At 32.8% G+C, this 19,985-nt stretch overlaps 1 protein-coding gene across 1 annotated transcript in view; it reads right to left on the bottom strand.

Moving 5' to 3' along the window:
• Positions 1 to 7,878: 7,878 nt before the first annotated feature.
• Positions 7,879 to 19,985, bottom strand: part of Octalpha2R (alpha2-adrenergic-like octopamine receptor) — a 192,891-nt gene continuing 180,784 nt past the window's right edge. Inside the window, exons 3-4 of the mRNA XM_070105747.1 lie at positions 14,766 to 14,924; positions 7,879 to 9,610 (exon numbers count right to left, since the gene is read on the bottom strand). Of these exons, the coding sequence (XP_069961848.1) occupies positions 8,459 to 9,610; positions 14,766 to 14,924 (1,311 nt within the window). The 3' untranslated portion in view covers positions 7,879 to 8,458. The remainder of the gene's footprint in view (positions 9,611 to 14,765; positions 14,925 to 19,985) is intronic.

Here is a 19,985-nt window from a genome sequence, read left to right as displayed (position 1 = left end):
AAAAATTAGTTTTGATTAAAGTGTTCAAATAAATAATCTTTTGGAAAACTAGACTTTAAAATCAACAATTAACAAGCTACAGGTTCCCAGTGCTTGGTGGAAATTTATACAGACATACATTCTTATATATGCTTTTGCAGCCTGCAGGTTCCCAATTAAACAAGCATTTAAGTAAATATATTTAAATAAGGGCTACAAAGAGGTATATACATACACATATATATTGTACATATATACTTATATATATACTTATAGACTCCCTTGAATTCGAATTCACAATGTCATTTGCTGACATAGGAGTACTCGTCCACCGGTTGACTGCCTCTGCACTTGCCATGACCCTACATCGACGAGCTGAGCAAAAGCTAGCAACAACAAAAAAAGCACTAGAATAAACGGTTGTGTTGGTGAATGTGTCAATGTCAATATTGTCTGCTCTTGCAAATGTGTTAATGGGTTGCAAATAGGAGCACACAAGAACTCGCAGCAAAAAGTGAAAATAGATACAAAAGTGCTTGTATACGCAAACACACACACACATGCCAAGCGGGTAGTGTGCGCACTCATGGCATGTACATATACACATGCACTTGCATACATGTAGACCCTCAATCGCAATTGCACTGTGATAATTTAAATGAGTTTGTGAAAATTCAGAGTTCTGCTGCATCCGAGCGCCGCCCAACTTGCAACTAAATATCCAAAAAATACATACAAATATTTAGTAAGCGCATATGTATGTATGTGTGTGACTTTACTTCAGCCGCAAGCGACCTTTTCTCAAATCTTATTTATAACCGACACTACAAAGTAGCGTTATTTATGTCACATTAAAAATATGCATGTTTGTGTCTTTGTGTGTGTTCGTCTTTTTGTGAGTGCGTCTTCGAGTGACTAAACGCCCATGGGGTAATGATTCACAAAAACTACAAACTACAAGGTTAACTGTTGCTAATATTAACCCTAGACTTTCGACGACTACCAAGTTTACACACACATACACACACGCATATAATTGTGTATATGTGTAAATTTATATTTGTGTTTGTGTTGTGTTCGTTCATGTGGAAATGGAGAACGACATTGACTTTGGCTTAAAGGAAATATAAATTATGTCGAGCTTGCGTTGATAGGGGTACGATTCTACCCTGAATAGTCTGAATATACATTTGTGAATGTGGCTGTGCATGTGCGTATGCAGTTATATGAATGCAGTTATATTCAAGTGCAATGTAATCCAGTTGCTGTTTTAATTTTTTTTTTTACTTTATAAATTTTAAAGTTTTGAATTAATTTTGTAATTTTTTTTTAATGAAAAAAAAAGTTAAATTACTATTGTAGAAAAACGCTTACAATGTGCGATAGAGCAATTTTAAAATTTTTTTTTTCAAGTTTAGCACAGTAGTAGCACTACAATTCGCCACAAACTCGTTTTTTGGCCATTTTGGCATTTAGCATACAAAAACGACTAATTCTATGAAGATGAAAGATGTATTCTTTCGGTGTTTATGATGGCACAATAACTATGTTCCGCAAGTTTAAAAATATTCGATCGAGGTCGGAAAGGTTTGACTCTATTGATATGTACTTATATTTTATTAGTTCAATATCGGATATAAAATAAATTAGCAAATAAAATTTAAAGTTTTAGAAGTATCATAATGAGAACACTTCACGAGTGTTCATGAGCATGAAATTTTATACTGAAAAAAAAAACAACAAAGTATCAACAAGGTATTAGGAATATTTACCAAATAAATATTTTAGCCTTTATACATATTTTATTTAATATCTAAATTATTATATTATTGGCATCATATGATGGGTTTGCGATAATTGCAAAGCGGTACCTAAACACTATTAGCAATGAAACTAATTTTTCATTCATTAAATATTTTTGAAATATATTTGATTTCATGCAAATATGGTGGCAATAAATATATTTAGTTCGGTTGCATTTTTAAAAGCTGGCAACTTTTTTCAAGATAATTTTGACAAATGTTTCCTTAAACAAGTTTATTTTGCTGGCCTTACTGTAATATTTAATTTTTCCATAATTTGAATTGAATATAAGAAAAAATCACAGAACCATCTAAAAAAATAGTCTAATATTCCTGGAATACTGAAAAAGATCCGCGTTGCAATATTTCATTTATTTCAAATAAATAAAAGAAACGGAAAATCCCGTTGGAAAATATTTCACGCCTTCAAAGCCCTCTTATTTTACCAATATGGTTTTGTTTTGTGTATATTATCAAATTTATTAAAATCATTTTTTTAAGCATGTGTTGGGATTGTAGTGCATTATTTTCACTTGTATATTTTAGAAAAAATGTATTGGCAAACATTTTTGATTTTAAACCATCTGAGAACTGCATTGATCAATCTAGAGATAAATTGCTTAAATAGTTTCTGACGTTACTATGTTGACGCTCAAATTTTGGCGCTGTTGTTCTATTTTAATACCATGTCAAGAGGAAGTTTTACTTCAAAATTGTTAATTTATTAAATACTTGCTGGTTTTTGTCTAGTGATTTTAGTATGCTGAATGATTTTAAGTTAGAATAAATTTTCTTAAAAAATTTCTTTTTACGAAAAGTCTATATAGTAGCTAATGCTTGAGAAACAAGAAGTTCATTTCATTGCAGGTGGAATGTTGTTTGTCATATATTTTTTAAAACCTTTAAATCAACTGAAGCAGTGGCTATAGCCATTAAATGTACACAAATTAATTGGCTATCAAAAGCACCCCATTAACCGAAAGCACTAAATTAATCTGCTTTCTGCGTTAAGCGGCATGTGTGCGCAGACGAATGCAATACGCTGATATAAAATTTAGATAGATGTTTCAATATGCAAGCAGTTATATGACTATGCTTACATATGTGTACTCAAGCGTGCATATCGGTTTATATATGTTTGTATGTAAGCAAAATTTTAATTTATTTTCATAACTGCAGACCCGATGGCATCAGCTGAGCCATAACTCAACGTAACTTTTATGAATGTTCTCGATGAATTCATATAAAAGGTGTATCAATGAGTGCGAGTAGAAGTTGTTAGAATGTGTTGGCAAATATTTTTCGGTTAAGGAAGATCTATAAAATAATAATAAGCAGAAGAGAGAATAATTTTTTGTATTTTTAAAATTGAATTTAAAATTTATTATTTAAACTGCCTCTGATAATATACTACACATATTTATTTTCAAATTTTCGTTCCTATTGATAACCCCTTTACGTACACTGCAATCACTTACACACACGCATTCATGCATATCACTGCTGTCTATAGTATTAAAGCTTTTTTAATATTCTGCCTTGAAAGGCAGGTAATTTAAAGACGTATGCTGATGAAATGTACGCAACAAATAAACCTGTTTATGTATAGGTGATCAAGGGGCTGTAGAAGATTTTGATTATCAACGTGTGAACTATTGTTTTTGGCACTCAGCACATACATAACTCGTTCATTATAATATAAACAGTTTAGGACATTCTCTGAGTTTCTTGTTGCATATGCAAATTTGCTTGTGTGTACTATTCAAGGTTTCACTGCACTAAACATCACAAAAACAATAATCACTTGCAGTAAAGAGATATGATATGGCCATTTAATATAAATAAGTGTATTAACACTTATAATGGAATTTGTTGGCTGGTTTTAAGTGGCTTAAAGCAGCTGATGGCTGGATTTATAGCTTTGAATGTGTATACGTATATGCATAGATATGGCAAGAAATTTAACTGATTCATAAACTCCTGTTAATTCAGTTGATATACTACTTGTGTTTATTATATTTATTTAATGATATTTCACTGCAGGTTGCTGCATATCATATGAGAGCAGACATATTGGATCCGCTCCGCTACGCTGTGATATTTTATGAGCTCAGTTGAAATTTGAGTGTTTATATAATATAAAAAATTGAAAGTAAATACTTTAAAAATATTTTATCAAGAGACCAGCATATGTGATTTTTTATACATTAATAAAGCTGAATTTGTTTAGAATTTTGTTAGTGAGGTCCCTCATCCCCTGCTGTCTACAAAGAAGAAACAAATTTTTTCGACAATTTATTTTTCTGTCAGTATATTCCAGCAAGTCATTGATAATTAGATTAGATCATTTCCCCAATATTTGGTTCATATTTGTGGAGTATGAACTACATTTTGGAGATTACTCATACGCCCCGACAAACAACTACTTTAGTAAACCCAAATTTCTTGGTAATTTGAAAGATTATCCAAGCAAGTAAGTGATAATTTTTTTAGACTACTTCCGCAATACTTAGTCCACAGTCGTGCAAAATGTAGATACCACAATTTTTCATTGAAGTTACTCATACGCCCCTACAAACAGCTGTAATAGCAAACCCGTAACAATTAATATAAAATTGACGCTTGAAAATAATTGAAAATTTTAAATTATTGATTAACAAAATGAAGCCAAGTGTTAAAAACTGAAAATATAAATTGAAAAAATATACATTTCTCTCCGCTTTAACTTCAATTTTCGTGTTATAAATATGTATGTATATATTTTATTCGTTATCATTTTTTCAGTGTATCAAATTGCCAATTAAACTAGCAGAGATAAATAATCCATAAATGCCACTAAATGTTTGTTTTATATATTCTGTTACGATTTCGCTTGCTTGGGCATTTCAATTTGAAAAATATACACATATATATTAATGCGATTGTATACAAAGTTGTATGTGTGTGTGTGACCTCAAATGTCATCTTATAAAATGTGTGCAAATAAAACTGGAATTAAATGTCAACAGAAAACTAACGGCAGCGCTTCCAAAGCATATTTCATTTATACAAATTTATAAATTTAACAAATAAGAAATAATTCATAGACATATTTCAAGTTTTCACAAGAATAACTGTAATCAATAACGAAATATTTGCTAACGAAGTGATACTGTATGGTTTTTTGTTTTGTGTGACATATAAAAAAACAATTTACAATTTTACAGAAGAAGAAAATATGTCATCAATAAACAGTATGTTCGCGTTAATTTGCACCAAAAAAAAAAAAAGATACATAAAATATTATATACTCGGTAGTGCATCTTTAGTGAGTTTACGAAATTATGCCAGCCAATATAATTTGTTGTTATTTCCAGTAAATTTTATAGACATTTTCGAAGTTTGATACAATTTTTAATCAAACTTTAAAGTGAGAAGCATTTTTATAACTTCTTTTTTCATCTAATCGAGGCTACCCTGTAATTGTAGCTATGTATTCGCCATACAACGTTTACACATTTTCATCTAAATAAAATGCATAAAAATACATTTACATATGAAAATCTTAACGTTGCTTACTTGTCTGTCAATACTTCTCAACAAAATCATATTGAAATTCCTCAGAAATTTCTTAAGTAGACACACAATCTCACATACACCAACACAAAATGCATTGCAAAGCTTATAAAACAGCAAACAATACGCTCAGAATGAAAGTCACATAAATGTCAGAAACTCATTTGGATACTTGTCATATATACATATGCTTTATGTGTGCTGGTGACACTCTGTACTCGGTAAGTCCGATCACCGCATGCGAATGTCATTTTGTCAGTCTTTATTAGCATTAAAAAAAACCACATTTTGGGTCAGGCACGTATTTACTCATTTGTATATTTATTTCTAGTTTAACATTAGTTGGCAAAATATGAAAGTCATGGAGCACTGAAAATGCTCAGAATCCAAGTTGAATGTAGCAAAACGGAATACAGTTATACTGGGAACGGGCGTAGCAACTTACTTGAAAAAAATATATATTTTTGCTACATTTTTTTGAAAATTTTAATAAAACTTCACTCAGTTGCTGTGATATGTGGTTTTGTAATGTGTTTACTTCTGGATATCCTTGCATAGTAATTGAAAACGGAACTGCAATATTGCTGCGATTATTAGATATTTTAAGAATTCATATATGAACATGCATGCGGATGAGTTATGCATGAGCTATGGTCTACACTTATTGAAATTAATTTCTGAAATCAAGTTTTATGAAAGTGTGCTTTAAAAACAATAGTTAGAATCATTATTTTAACAAAAAAAAAAATTTTTTTTAATCTTTAATCTGCAGCAGTCACCTCTTGTTGATTTTATCTCACATCAGAGCACAGTATTCCTCAGCTTTGATAATTCTAAATGAGTTCAAGAAATTTATATATATTTTTATATATTTCTTCTGACAGTTTTGTCGCTCTTTCTTTTTGTTTTTTTGTTCGCGTAGAATCGGAATTTATAAAATATAAACGCTAATGATAAAGGCTAGTGATGTTCGCTATATGACATTCATAATAATAGCGTTGATATTTGATTGTTTCTAATAAAAACCAAATGTAACTATGGATCATTACGAACTACTAATTACTTATGAATCCGTTATAAGTATCTATGACACTATTGTGAATGAACAGGGTTTTTTTCTAGACGTATGGTTTAAAGAGGCAATACTTTTTTCGATTTTGGTCTTTTTGGCAGCTATTACCTGTTTTATACTCAATTTGGTTTGCCATTTCATAATGAACGGACTTACTCCGGAACAACGTTTTGAATCAAGCAAATTTATTAACAAAATAATGGTTCGGTTCGCACTGTTTTTCATTTTTGTTCAGTGGTGAAGCTCACTTTTTTTTATTTCATCTACCTATTATTATGTAGGTCGTTTTAAGATTTTCTGAAAAAATTTACCAAAGTAATGTATATATGTATCATAACGTATACCATCAGGAATTGGAGATTTTAAGGAAAAAAAAATTTACGGGAGAATTTTTGATTGGAAATTAGAGGTTTTTTCGATTTGAAGACGAACCTTAAACTTAAAGAATCCTTAATATATAAAAAATAAAACAGTTTGTTAATTTGTTGGTACATAAGAAGGTAAGTTTACTTCAAATTTTGTGATATTATTTTTTTTTTTTTTGTTGGACCAGATAAAAATTAAAACCTAAAAACGTGGATATTTGAATTTTTCCCATACATTTTGAGGTTATGTGAAAAAGAGGTTTATACAGAAGCTATAAATATTTTCATTATCTAAACAATTCCCTATTTTATACATCAAACTTAACCTGTTGTAGCCCTTGAAAATTCAAGCACTCTCCTAATTGTACTCTTCCCGATCACATATCTTTTTCCATTAATTTTTAGCATTTTATCTTTTCGAGGGGTTTCATCGTACTATGATTTTTTTGTTTTAAAATTTTTCACTTTTTATCATCAGTCTGAAATTTAGGAAATTACATATTTCCAAGTGCTAGTAAATTGGAAAACAATAGTACGAACTTAAATAACTCAAAACTTAAATGTATCTCGGGTTTAAATCAATTCTATTGGATAAGTTTAATGCTTTGAAATAATCAAGAATATATCTTTTATTCTCAAACTAAAACTGCAATATTTTATGCTTAAATAATTAAATCACTTAAATTGCTTTTGTGAATGTTTTTTGAAATGATGTAGGTTCTTAAATAGATAAAACTCATAATGCTCATAAACGATTAAGTGTACTATTAAATAGGTAGGTATATACTATAAAGAATTATTAAAGACTGAAGTGCCTTTGAATGTGGTTTTTCAAATAATAAATGTAAAGAAATATGATAATATTGAATATTAAAATTAGACATATAAATATTAAAATACAAAATATATATAAAAATAAAATTAATATATAATTTAGCAATCTGGGGTTTCTTTTGCAATAAATTTTTATAAAGCTATGGTATAATCCCGCTACTTGAACTACTAACGCCGTTATTTCAAATGCCAATTAAATTCTTCGTGAAAATTCTAAACTTTACGAATAATTTTTTTTTGTTTTTTATATTTAAATTATTTGAATAAAAAATAACACACTTAATTTAAAAGCAATATGAATTACCCATTGGATTCACAGCCATTCATTGCTTTAAAATGAGCATTAATTTTATATTCTCAACGATTTTCACCACTATATAACTATAAGCAATAACACTTTTTATACATACGTACACACAGCGGCATACACAAACAACAAGGCAATAACGGAGAGCACTAAAGCGATGTTATTGAAGCACTAAAACCGAATCGCGATAATAAAATACGAAGGCATTTGAAATGACAACGCTTCGCAGTCGCAGAGAAAGCGCAGTACGCGTGCACTTGCCACAACAAAACAAGAAAAAAATTAAACGTTATTTGTTTACCTTAACATATGCATAAACTGCATAAACTGCGCATGTGTGCAGCTTAAGTGATTAGATGGTATTTGTTGGTGTTGTTGCTGTTGCTGTATTTGTTATTGTAATTTAGCGCACAAAAGCAAATAACCAAATCTATCGCCGGTAATGGTACATGCCATAACCAATGGGTGTGCTGCCCATGGCACGTTCGGTGGCCTTCTCAATGCTCGCATGAACGCACCGATAACAGCACACATAGGCCAAACATCACTTGAATAGTATGCGACGAAAGGCGCGCCTAAAGTCCTTATTGAAAATGGTGTAAATGGCCGGATTCAAGGCGGAGTTCATGTAGCCGAGCCAAAATGCGACCGCAAACGCAAAATCGGGTATGTTGCAGTAGCTGCCGCAGACCGGCACCAGTATGTAGAGGAAGAAGAATGGGAGCCAACAGGCAATGAAACTACCCATAATTAATCCCAATATGAGAGTGGCACGTTTCTCTTTTTTGCGCGCAATGCGTCGTTTCTCCTTTTCGGGGTCGCGTGGTTTTTGCAACTTCGGTATGGCTGGTTCGAGTTCGCCTTTCGCTACTTCGCACGGTTTCAGCGTCTTCGTTGTCACTACGGCCGTCGCTGCCGTTTTCGCCTCATTGCGACGCGCTTTACTCGCCGTCTTACGTCCGAAAATCGGTTGGCATAGTCGAAACTTTAACGGTTTCACTACCGCACATCTGCTCACGACACCCGAATCCGAGCTGGATGGATCGAATTCGCTAACCATATCGGTGTCGATGCCAACCGAAAGTGCGCGACACCGTCCAGCGATGGGCGAGACGCGCAGTTCATTCGGTGAGGCGCCGACTGTTAAACCGCCACTAGCATTCGGTGTGGTTAACGTCGCCCCACCAACAGCTGTATTGACCATTGTCGTTGTTGTCGCCGTCGCCGTCCCACTTGTCATGCCCTCAATGTCAATAGCCGTAACACTATCATTGTTGTTGTTGTTGGGTGTATTCGAATTAACTGTCGCTGCTGCGGCAGCCATCGACGGCGGCACAGGAACATTTAGCGCCCCGCGTCCCGTCGCTATTGTGCTCACCTTAAGCGTCTCCTTATCCGTTGCGGCGAGCGTACAGTTGGGCGAACCGGGCGTGAGCATACTGAGCGGGGACGGTACATTCGAATTTCCATTTGGATAGACAAGTGGATGCGGCTCCATGTCGGCAGCCTCGGACGTGGAGATGTCGGACGCGAGATCGCACGTCACAGTAGGTATTTGCATAGGCAGCGAGGCGCTGTTCGGTGGTGTTTCGATGGTGGCTATCTGACGCTGTTGATTCATTTGTAGAGCGCTCATGGCGCTCGACGATGGCATTGGTATGGTGCCCTTCTTGCCGATGGTGGTGAAACTCGTTACCTGTGAGAATAGAAAACGTAAGAAGAATGTGATCAGTGATCAAAGATCAGAGATACTTCAATAAAGCTTCAGAGATTATAAGCTTATAACGATTTGATCAAAACTGATATAGATATGATATATTTTTAAGTTTGTGCCCGCACCTAGAATCGCTAACATATTGATAAAGCGAAATAAAAGCGATTTACACTACTTTTTTTCTTAGAAACGAGTGTTTATTATAATAATCTAGTACAAATAATTATTTCATATCTGGAACGTGCGTACCATCTGTAAACAATATACGTATTCGCCTGTGTGTCAGCTAAAATCAGCAAATATCTATTCAATACCGTTATTTGTCAAAGGAATTATCCACTACATATATACATATATGCTCTGATTAGTCTCGAGAGAAATCACATTTCAATAATCGCAGGAAATCCAAATCTTGACACGAACTTCTGCGAATCTCAACCAACCCTCATAAGGGGAAAACAGACATTCGTGCATTGCATGCTTAAGTGAATTGATTGTTTGTCACATACTATACAAATGTGCTTGGATTCATGTTTTCCTATTTCTTAAATAATTCAGTGTTTTGTTTTCCGATTTCAATTTGTTGTGTATTTATGCCATGAATTTGACTTTTCTCATTACCCCCATTCTTCGCTTGTTTTCATACATTTCAGCACAGGCGGAACTAAAGAGGGGTAACAGTTTTGTGGGTTTCACAATTTTGCATTGAGATTAAAACATTGGTGTGTATAAACTACTTATTAGGGAACTTATATTTACAAGAGATGTCACACTTATTCCCAATTAATAAAACACTTTAATATTTTCAAAACAATATCATTAAAAAACACGATATATAATATGTAGATTTTAGCGAGGACCTCTACTGCATGTTTCAGGTCTTTGCTTTATATTTCTCCTACAGTTTCCGAGTAATTTTAAATCTTAACTTCATAAATATTCATAAATTTATATAAGGAAGTTTTTGAAAGCAGAGCATTTATCTTTAGGCTTCCGAATTTGTGAAATATGCAAGAGACAAGATCGACATGTGATCAGCTCTTTCTCATAACTGCGGTAGAACCGAAGATGGCCTAAATATTTAACAAAATAACTTTTTAAATATGCAATTACTGGGCTGTTTACTAAGTAATTTCGTTTGATCACAACAGCTGATCTTATTGAATTCTTTCGCAGCCAACTTCCCGCTTTAGAGTTATATATTTGAACAGCTGATATAATATGTTAAGGCTTTTCTGTAAAAAATATAACGAAATTTTTTGAAAAAGTTTTTGTTTGGTGCCTTATCGAAGATGGAAGATCGAAAGTAGTAATTTCGCCATATTTTACTGTTTTACTATTAAAAGGGTAAAAATGCAGTTCAAGCAAGGCGAAAATTATGTGATGCCAAAATTGATTTGCAAAATTTCGTTGCGCCAATTGCGATCTTGAGGATTCACCACGTCCTATAAGGCTTCTTAAAGCCGATGAAAATAAAATAAAGTTGTTGAGCGATGCAATTTGTCGAAAAACTACTCGAGAGATTGTTGAAATATTAGTCTAATGCGATAAAAATCAAAATTTAACTAATTATCCTTTCTCTCCGCCTCTGCGTAACGAATTCAGATCCCATCGTACTGGTATGTACAGCCCCTCATAAATTGAAAGCAGATTCTACGCTGATTATTATATGCTTGGTCTTGTAAATTCATTAATAATTCGCACAGCGATTACTTCAATAATGGTTAAGCGCCTGGCGGCATTGGTAATACGAGCATGTAAGTACATTAAAATCCAAAAAAAAAACAACGAAAAAAGCCAAATAATAATAAAGCAGCAACACAAAACGTTGGCAAACAGCAGAAATGCAACGAATTGGAAAATTTTCGATTACAATATTTGCCGTTTTTCTGCTTCAGTCCTTCCTCTTTCTTTTTTTAAATAATTTGTATTCACCATGTTTGTATGGTTGTTACTGTAATTGACATATTATAACGTTTGGTAACTCATCTGTCAGCGTTATTCGAGTATGAATGAGTGCGCCAAAGTGGCACGTACGCAATTTTTCATTACTCGTATTCGCTGATAAAACGAAGAACAAAAAATAGTAATAATACAGTTCGTTGAAGTGAGTTGAGTTCGTTGCCCATCTCGGATTATAGTCGGCATGCGTAAGAGCTGTTTGTCACCCACTTCCCGCCACTCCCACGTTCCGATAGCTTCACGTGTTTCTATGAGAAATACGACTCCATTAAACTCATTTGTTATTTGTCGTCATTTACACTTATTTTTTTTGTTGGTTCTCATCTATCCTTTCGCTACTTTTGTGTGCTGCCTCTCGGACTATTCGATTGCTAATTACCGCTATTTAAATGCGAACTCGTTGCAGTTTTTCATTTGCAATTGCCATTTTGCCTTTAACTCAATTTTGGCAAATTCTCCAATTGCTTTAACGAAAAAACGGCACTTAATAACGGCTCAACTAAGTACTCGTTACTTTTAATCTCATTACCAGAGCATTTACTTATCTTAGCTGTTCTTAAGCTGCTTTCAGGAGCAGATGAGCGCAATAAATTAACTGTTTAGTTGCATTTGCAAATAATAACTCATTTACTGGAGATTGTTAATTGTGATAATCCGTTGGGATCAAACGTTTAGTTAACTCGTTTTATAACTTAAATAAATTGTAATTAATGTGTTAAGCAATTTGTATGCGAGAGATTTTCAAAGCAGTTACTAATGGCTCGTTATTAGCAAATAACGGAAGAGATTCAAAGAAAATCTTATTGAAATGGTTGTAAATCGATCACAATTTAGTTAATTTAGTAATTTAGTTTTCTTCTGCATTTAACAAGTTTATTTCAATTCTCACTGGTTGCTGATTAGAATCTTTATTATATTTTGGAAAAAAAACGTACAGAATTAGTATTGATTAACTGTGTTATAATTCTACTTATACAATATATAATTTTGAACATGATAGTTCTGAGTCTATTTAGACATACAATAATTATTGTTTTTGTTCGATAGGCAATTCATTAACGATAGGCAATGTTAAGAATCTGAAAATCTGATATTATAGAAATAGTGTGAAAGTTAAAACAGGCATGAAATGATTTTAAAATAGAATATCTTTTACGTTATTGTTACATTATTCCAATACTCCGAAAATACTTTGAAAGGCTACTGTTCTTCTCCGCCTTTTTCAGTATACGTCATACATTTAAAGCGAAAACAACAATAATTTTTTTCCATTTGAATTTGTCGAACTTTGTGCATGGAAAAGTGTTCTTGCGGCGATTTATTCTTCATGACTATAATATGAAGAAACCTCAGCCAAAAGTCAACGCATATTGGTGGAAGATTATAGTGAACATGCTCTAGCTGAGCGAATGTACTAAAAGTGATTTGCAAAATAAGATTTAAAAGTGCTGATTTTGACTTTGAAGACGAACGTCCTGGGCAGTCAGCAAATAAAAAAATCAGGAATCGGAAGTACTACTCAATGAAGATGGCAAACATAAGAAGAGCTCGCAGAATCTTTGACAGTTTCTTAAGCACCCGCTTCAAAACGTTTGAAAGTAGCCGCATAGATTCAAAAGAATGGAAATTGGGTGCCATATAATCAGATCAGAAGGGCATGTTGTGTTATAAGTGTCTAAAAGTGGGTTAAACTATTATTGGGGAATGTTAGTGACAAAAGTTCATCAAATTGAAGCGAGCGATTGCCGAAAACGCCCGGAATATACGGCTACACACGAGGCAACAGTTTTATAATACTTGGCCTCATGTTGCAATACCGGTTAGAAATTATATGGACAGCACCTGACTTATAGCCCAGACCTTGCTACGTTTGACTACCGCGCTGACATATCCTTCACATCAGAACAGAGTATTGAGAATTGACCAAGCCGGCGCAGTTATGTTAGAGTGGAATCCACAAATTACCAGTAAGAAGAGAAAGTATTAAGGCTTCAGAGAGGAAATACATTGCATAATACTAGTGTACATGTTTTTCTAGAAAAAACATTAAAATTTTGAAAAATCCTCTTTATAGATAATTTTCGGGTAGAAATTATTTATTTTCTAAAATAAGTCTTAAATTGAGTATTCCTTCCACATTATTCGAACTTTGTTGAGTTCAATAAAAAAATAGTACGTGGGTACTTGAATATAGTATTGCGTCCGTTTGCTGTCCTATTGCTTTACGCCAAAAACTTAATCCTAATAATGTGAAGATAAATCGTCAACGATCCAAATTTCGACATAAATATATCTCTCGTATCGACGAGAGTAAGAAAGCATTTAAATAAACGGATGGAGGAGAGATACTTCTAAACATATTTACTGTATTTTTATAGGAATGAAATTGAAACACAAAAGTAATTCGTTCACAACGAGAATAGAAAAGTATAGTGCTTCCTATCCGGAAAGCTATCCCAGCGTCTTTGACTATTAAAATGGGATCAATAAAATACAATGTTAGTTTCAAGAAATAATGACAAGAATTTAGGCACAAAATACTTCTTTATTTTTACTTTTGGGAGTAAGTATACATTAGGGTGGAGCGAAAAAATTTTTTTTTTTTTGCTTAGCCTGAGGGTCAAATTTGTAGGTTATAAAAAAAGAAAATTTTTGGAAAAAAAAATTTTAACATCACTTTTAAAGTAAATTTTCGAGTTAAAATTTTTATTTCGTAAAAAATATTTCATACGTGTTCTGGAAGCTGTAAAGAGTCCTCTTTCTGGCTTTTAAAAAGTTATCAACAAAATTTTTGTGGTCATTATTGGAGTTTTAAAAAAAAGAATTAAACGACAACATGCTTTCCTTAATCGTTAAATAAATTTTGAGTCAAAAACCGTCAAATTCGGTAATTAATAAATAAATATAAAGAGTTTAAACCAAAAAAAAATTTTTTTTGTCTAAAAAATTTTAACTCGGAAAATTCTTGAAAAATTTTCTATTTTTACAATCTACATATTTGACCCTCAGGCTAAGCAAAAAATAATAATTTTTTTTTTCACCCTACCCTAGTATATATTTAAAGACGAATAAATTGGCCTATCAATTAATTTGAGTTATTTATTTCTCTCTGTAACAAAAATTGTCAAAAATATAATTTTACAGTATATTCATCAAATTTTTTAGAACGACTTACCTGTTCGTTGTTCGTTTTACGCGGATGTTTTTTGATACCGCGTCTCGCTCTCGCCTTGGCGGCAAAATAAATTCGTATATAGACAAAAACCATAATGCAGCTGGGCAAGTAGAAAGAACCCAATGCAGAGTATAACACATAGCCGATGTCTTCGCTTAGCTGGAAATATAAGATTAAAAAACGCAAATTAATATTTGAAAAGTTTACATTATTTCAGTTAATAAGAGCTGATAATGTTTTGACAATACTTTGATTTTTATGCAGTTATTTACAAATCAATATAAACATATTTAATATTTTCATTATTATTTAAAATTATTTTCATTTCGATTGTGAAGCACTCAAATCTATTAACACATATCATATATTTGATTTCCACATATACTACAGGCAATTAAAAGTGCATTTTAGACATTTTTAAATCACCTAAACGCCGTCTAAACGGATGCGAGTGATGGATTTTTATACGAAAATTGAAAAGAGCGGAAAACGGTTTGCAGTTTAGAATATTGAAAATGCGCTTGCGGCTATAAATCGCGATTCCGGGAAGCAAACGTGGCAGATAATAACCATTAAAGCGAGCAATATCCGTTTGGTGATATATTATATGGGGCACCTAGCAGCAGATAAATAAGCCAATTTTTGTTTTTGAAAAGTTAAAAAACAAAAGTGGTCTAACGTGAAATTAAGGCTTTTATTATGATTTTAGGTGTGCATGCCCATGAATGCAGATGTATATATTTATTTGTTGAAAGTATGTACATATAAAAATAAATATTATAGATACATAGTATGTAGTTTAAGAAAATTTATCTGAGTTTCTAAAACCGCATCAAAACAAAGAAAAAAGAAACGAATAAGAGAGGCTAAAGTTTTTTACCAAATGCCATTATGTCTATAAAATCTCACATATATATTGTTATTATGACGAATAATAAATTCAGGGATCCTTAAATCGTTACAGGAAGTATATCGGATCCATTTGTGAGGTCTAGACCGATTTAGTGTACCCTTGGTTTTAAACTAAATTATATTCGAGAACATATTTCCACGCACTTTATTAAATACAGCTTACATATTGAAGGATATGTTCGGTACCAAGTCATCATTATATGTTATTTAATATGTGGGAACTGGTGAAATTCATGCACCGATTTCGGCCACGTTTGGCAACAAATGACAGTACTTTCAAGAAAACTTGTTCGCCGAATTTTATTAATATATTTTACATATTGGGTGATATATGTATATCGTATAAAGCTAACCGGAATTTCTGAACTCACTATATTCGCTAATTGGTTCACAATAGGTTTGGAGGTCGATCCTTACAAGGATCTAGGGTAGCGTAGAACGAAGGTCCGTTGTGTTACTTAAAACTTCTATATATGTTAGATCGTAAGACTCTTAACACAAAGCGCTTTGAGCCTATCGAAAATTTGTTAATGCGGCTAATTTCAATTTGGGCTACATCTCTTGATTTGCCGACGGTAAAACTACCGAGCCAACTTCAGTCTTTTTAGAGCTGGACAGTAGTCCCGTAGCCTAAAGCTAAGTTTGATGAAGAGCTCCTTACATAAAAGTCTCCCTCCAATATTCCCTCCTAGATTCCATCCTATATGCCATCCATCAGTCAAACAGCTCACTGCGTCTGTTCTCCCGCGACTTTTCTCCATTCACGAATCCCTCGTCGGTATGTGAGCAGAGAAAAAACAGTTCACATTATTACTTATAAGTAAAAGATGCATAGTCACTAGCGTGCTTCTGTTTTGCTCAAAAAAGTACACGCGTTTTGCTGAAAAAAGTATTTTTCGCTTTAAAAAAAAAACGAACTGAAACCGAAAAAATGTTCATCTTTTATTTAAAATTAAATTATATATTATTTTCATATAAAGTATCATATTATCATTTAACACAGACAAAAAAAGGATATCGTTTAAAAATTAATCACCCTAACAGTCACATAGATTTTTATAAACCGATAATTGGATCTGAACAAGGTACTAACTGTATGCAAGATAAGATTTGCCAGATCTTACGTGCAAAGTTTTATTCCAGCATTTTTACTCGTGCCTGATTTATCTATTTGATAAAAAGAAAATCGCTTTGAATTTAATTTTTCTTCAATCGGTTAGCTCAAGTTATAATATTCATAATACCTATTTATATTCAAAACCAGTCGAAGTGTACGCACACTACAAAAGGCTTAATGACTTTTTAAAAAATTTATATTCCAAACTCAAGTCTAATAAACCATTAAACCATTTAAATGGAATGAGCACTGGAGTGATTTATGGATGAAAGTAAAATAAAAATAAATTACTATTAATGCTGCAAAAATTTATATCATCTTAGCACTTTCTGGCAAATAGTAAAGTATGCTAGTTGTTGGTCCGAAAACACAGAAAATACAAACGTGAATTGCAAACTCACATACACATGACTTGGAATGCACAATATGTGTTCAACTGTAATTTATATTTATGATTTCATACTTTGTTGTTGTTTGGTGTTGGTTTTTGATAAATGGCGCTAACACGTTGTGGCCGAAAATCCTAAAAGTACTTTATTACTATGCAATTCTTCAAAAACTGCTTTCCATTTACCTATACTATAAATAAGCATTTAAATGACATTCATAAAATAAATTTCGGAGTGCGTTAAGCATATTAAAATTGATGCTCTCGAAATGGTTTTTTGTTTGGCGATAGAAAACTTCACCACTAACGAAATAAATATCAAATGCATGCTCATTTTACTATTTCCCAGTTAATTTGTAATAAATTTCCATATAAAAGACTGCACCGTGAGAAAAATTGCTTTAGGCGTAGCAATATTTATGAGTTTAAGGATTTATGACTGTGTGACGTGTTGGCAAATAAATTGATAGCAAGCATATGCCGAAACATTTGCCGTAATTAACTTCAGTTTTTTCTGCGAAAAATTTACTGAGTGTTTTCTAAGCAAAATAAATTTCATGCGATTTATAAAATGACTGTCATTTTAGTAGAATGAATTTACATATAATTGCTGTTAAAAATATAATATATTTTTTTAATTTTGTCTATTGGTAATACATAATTGGAATAAAGTTGCACAAGTGTACACTTAATACTCTAACGCTGATAATATTCAAATGGGCTAATATAAAGTTAAGTTTTACACGGGTCTTATATAATTTAAAAAATATTATCATTCTCAGTACTACCGTATGGTCCCGACTGCTAATAAACCTCTCCAACTGATCGAATCCGTCCGGATTACAGTCCACTCTAGTAATCAGTAACTTGAGGGGTTACATACAGTGAGAATTTTCAGAATATAGAAATAAAATTTTTTTTCTTAATGTACATATATTTAAGAATACACACAGAATTTCATAGCATTCCGGTGAATATTTTCAAAGTTACCCGCAAATTTGAAAATGCGTTCCTGAATGCGTGGAAGTACAAGGCCGGAGCGGAGCGCAGCGATTTTTTTATCCCATTTAAATTGCATTCCAAACTTTAAACGCGTTTTTCTCAGTGTATAAAAGTTTTCTCAGAAAAACTTTTGGAAAATTATTTTTTTTCGACCTTCTAACTGTATATAACTATTTTAATTTGACATCGAATTGATATATTTATAAACTTAGTGCAGGTATTCTAAGGCTAAGACAAAATCTCAATTTTTACGTATTTTAATAATTTTTAATCTTTGTTATCGCCTTCAAAATGGTCTCCTAAGCAAATATAATCATGCCAGCCTTTAATCCAATTTTATATAGATTTCTTGTAAGCTTGGATGACCTTCAGTGTTTTCAGCGAATTTTGGTTTATAGGTTTCGGTACAGTTTTTGAACACCATTCGCTAGATTATTGGATAATATCGATGTTATATTCCTAAACCCACGTCTGGTCAGCAGTAATGATGTGCTTGAATATTGTAGGACATTCACTTACGTTGGCAAGCATATTTTTGGCGATCTCTACTCGACGTCGCTTTTGCAAAAGATTCAGGTCTTTTGGTACGAGTCTAGCATTGACACGGTTCATACCCAAAACATTAACTAAAATTTGTTGAGTTGTTCTATAAGAGCTGTTGTGATCCTGTGCTATCACTCTGATGCCAATATTAAGTTTTCAATCACTAGGTTTCTTTAACATATTTGATGTCATCGTCATTGACAGACTGGCGACTCGCATGAGTCACATTTTCGATGACTTCATGACCTTCATTGACTCCTTTGTGCCTCTCACATATTTGAGTTCTTGATAAAGTAGACCCCACCAAACATTTCCGCAACTTTTTTAACGATTCTGTAGCCGTGATTCCATTCGAAACACAAAGTTTCAAGTAAATTCGTGGTCCAAATTTTTTTCATGATAAAAATTGCCAGACAAACTTTCCACCAGTCCGGGCCATATTGGATCAGATAGTACATATCCAAGAAACTACTAAATCTAATTGCACCAAGCTCGGTACATAATTAAAAATCTAATGATGACCACGCCAGGGTAACAACAAAGCTAATGATAATTCCTAGAAGGTATTAAGGTATGAATTCTATGAATCTGGATCGATCATAAAAGCTTCAAAGACATGCTTGGATTAGACTACCATAGTTCTTAGCAACTTTACAGGCAATTCAGGACCATTCACAGTCGCCAAGGCTTTTTGGAGCACCACATAATCTAGATTTGTCACAATTTACGGTGATCGACAGTAGATGTATTATAGTAAAAGTAAAAGTATAACATATTTCCATAGAAAGCAACAGAAAATATATATAATATCTTTGGATGATGATTGACACAAGACTTTGCTTTATGCATGATTACTTCAGTATGATAACTAAAAGCGGTTATTAATTTCTTACTTGCACGAATATGTGGGGAAATGAGACATATTCTTTCACACGTTGTGGACTCCATAATAGTGTAAGAAGATCCAATTTGGCGAAATCGTAACTTTTACTAGTAAGGTCCTGTGAAATCGACAGCTTATAGTTATAAGAGCTCTGAATTGGCCAAAGTTATCATTGATGCAAAAAACGAAGGTGTTATAAGTGAATCATTCATAATATTGAACGTTGGGTGAGAAGGTTATGCGGTTGAGACTATCTTCTTACACTAGTACTCAGTGGTCGTGGATACTTCGTGGCATATCTTGGAATCAAGCTGACTGAGAGCGCATATATTGAGAGCGAGAATATACAATAAAATAGTAAGTAATGTGAGTGTA

This window comes from Bactrocera oleae, chromosome 2 (assembly GCF_042242935.1).
Source record: "Bactrocera oleae isolate idBacOlea1 chromosome 2, idBacOlea1, whole genome shotgun sequence".
NCBI lineage: Eukaryota > Metazoa > Arthropoda > Insecta > Diptera > Tephritidae > Bactrocera > Bactrocera oleae.
Note: the sequence above shows the minus strand (reverse complement) of the source record. Positions and strands in the feature narration are given on the sequence as shown.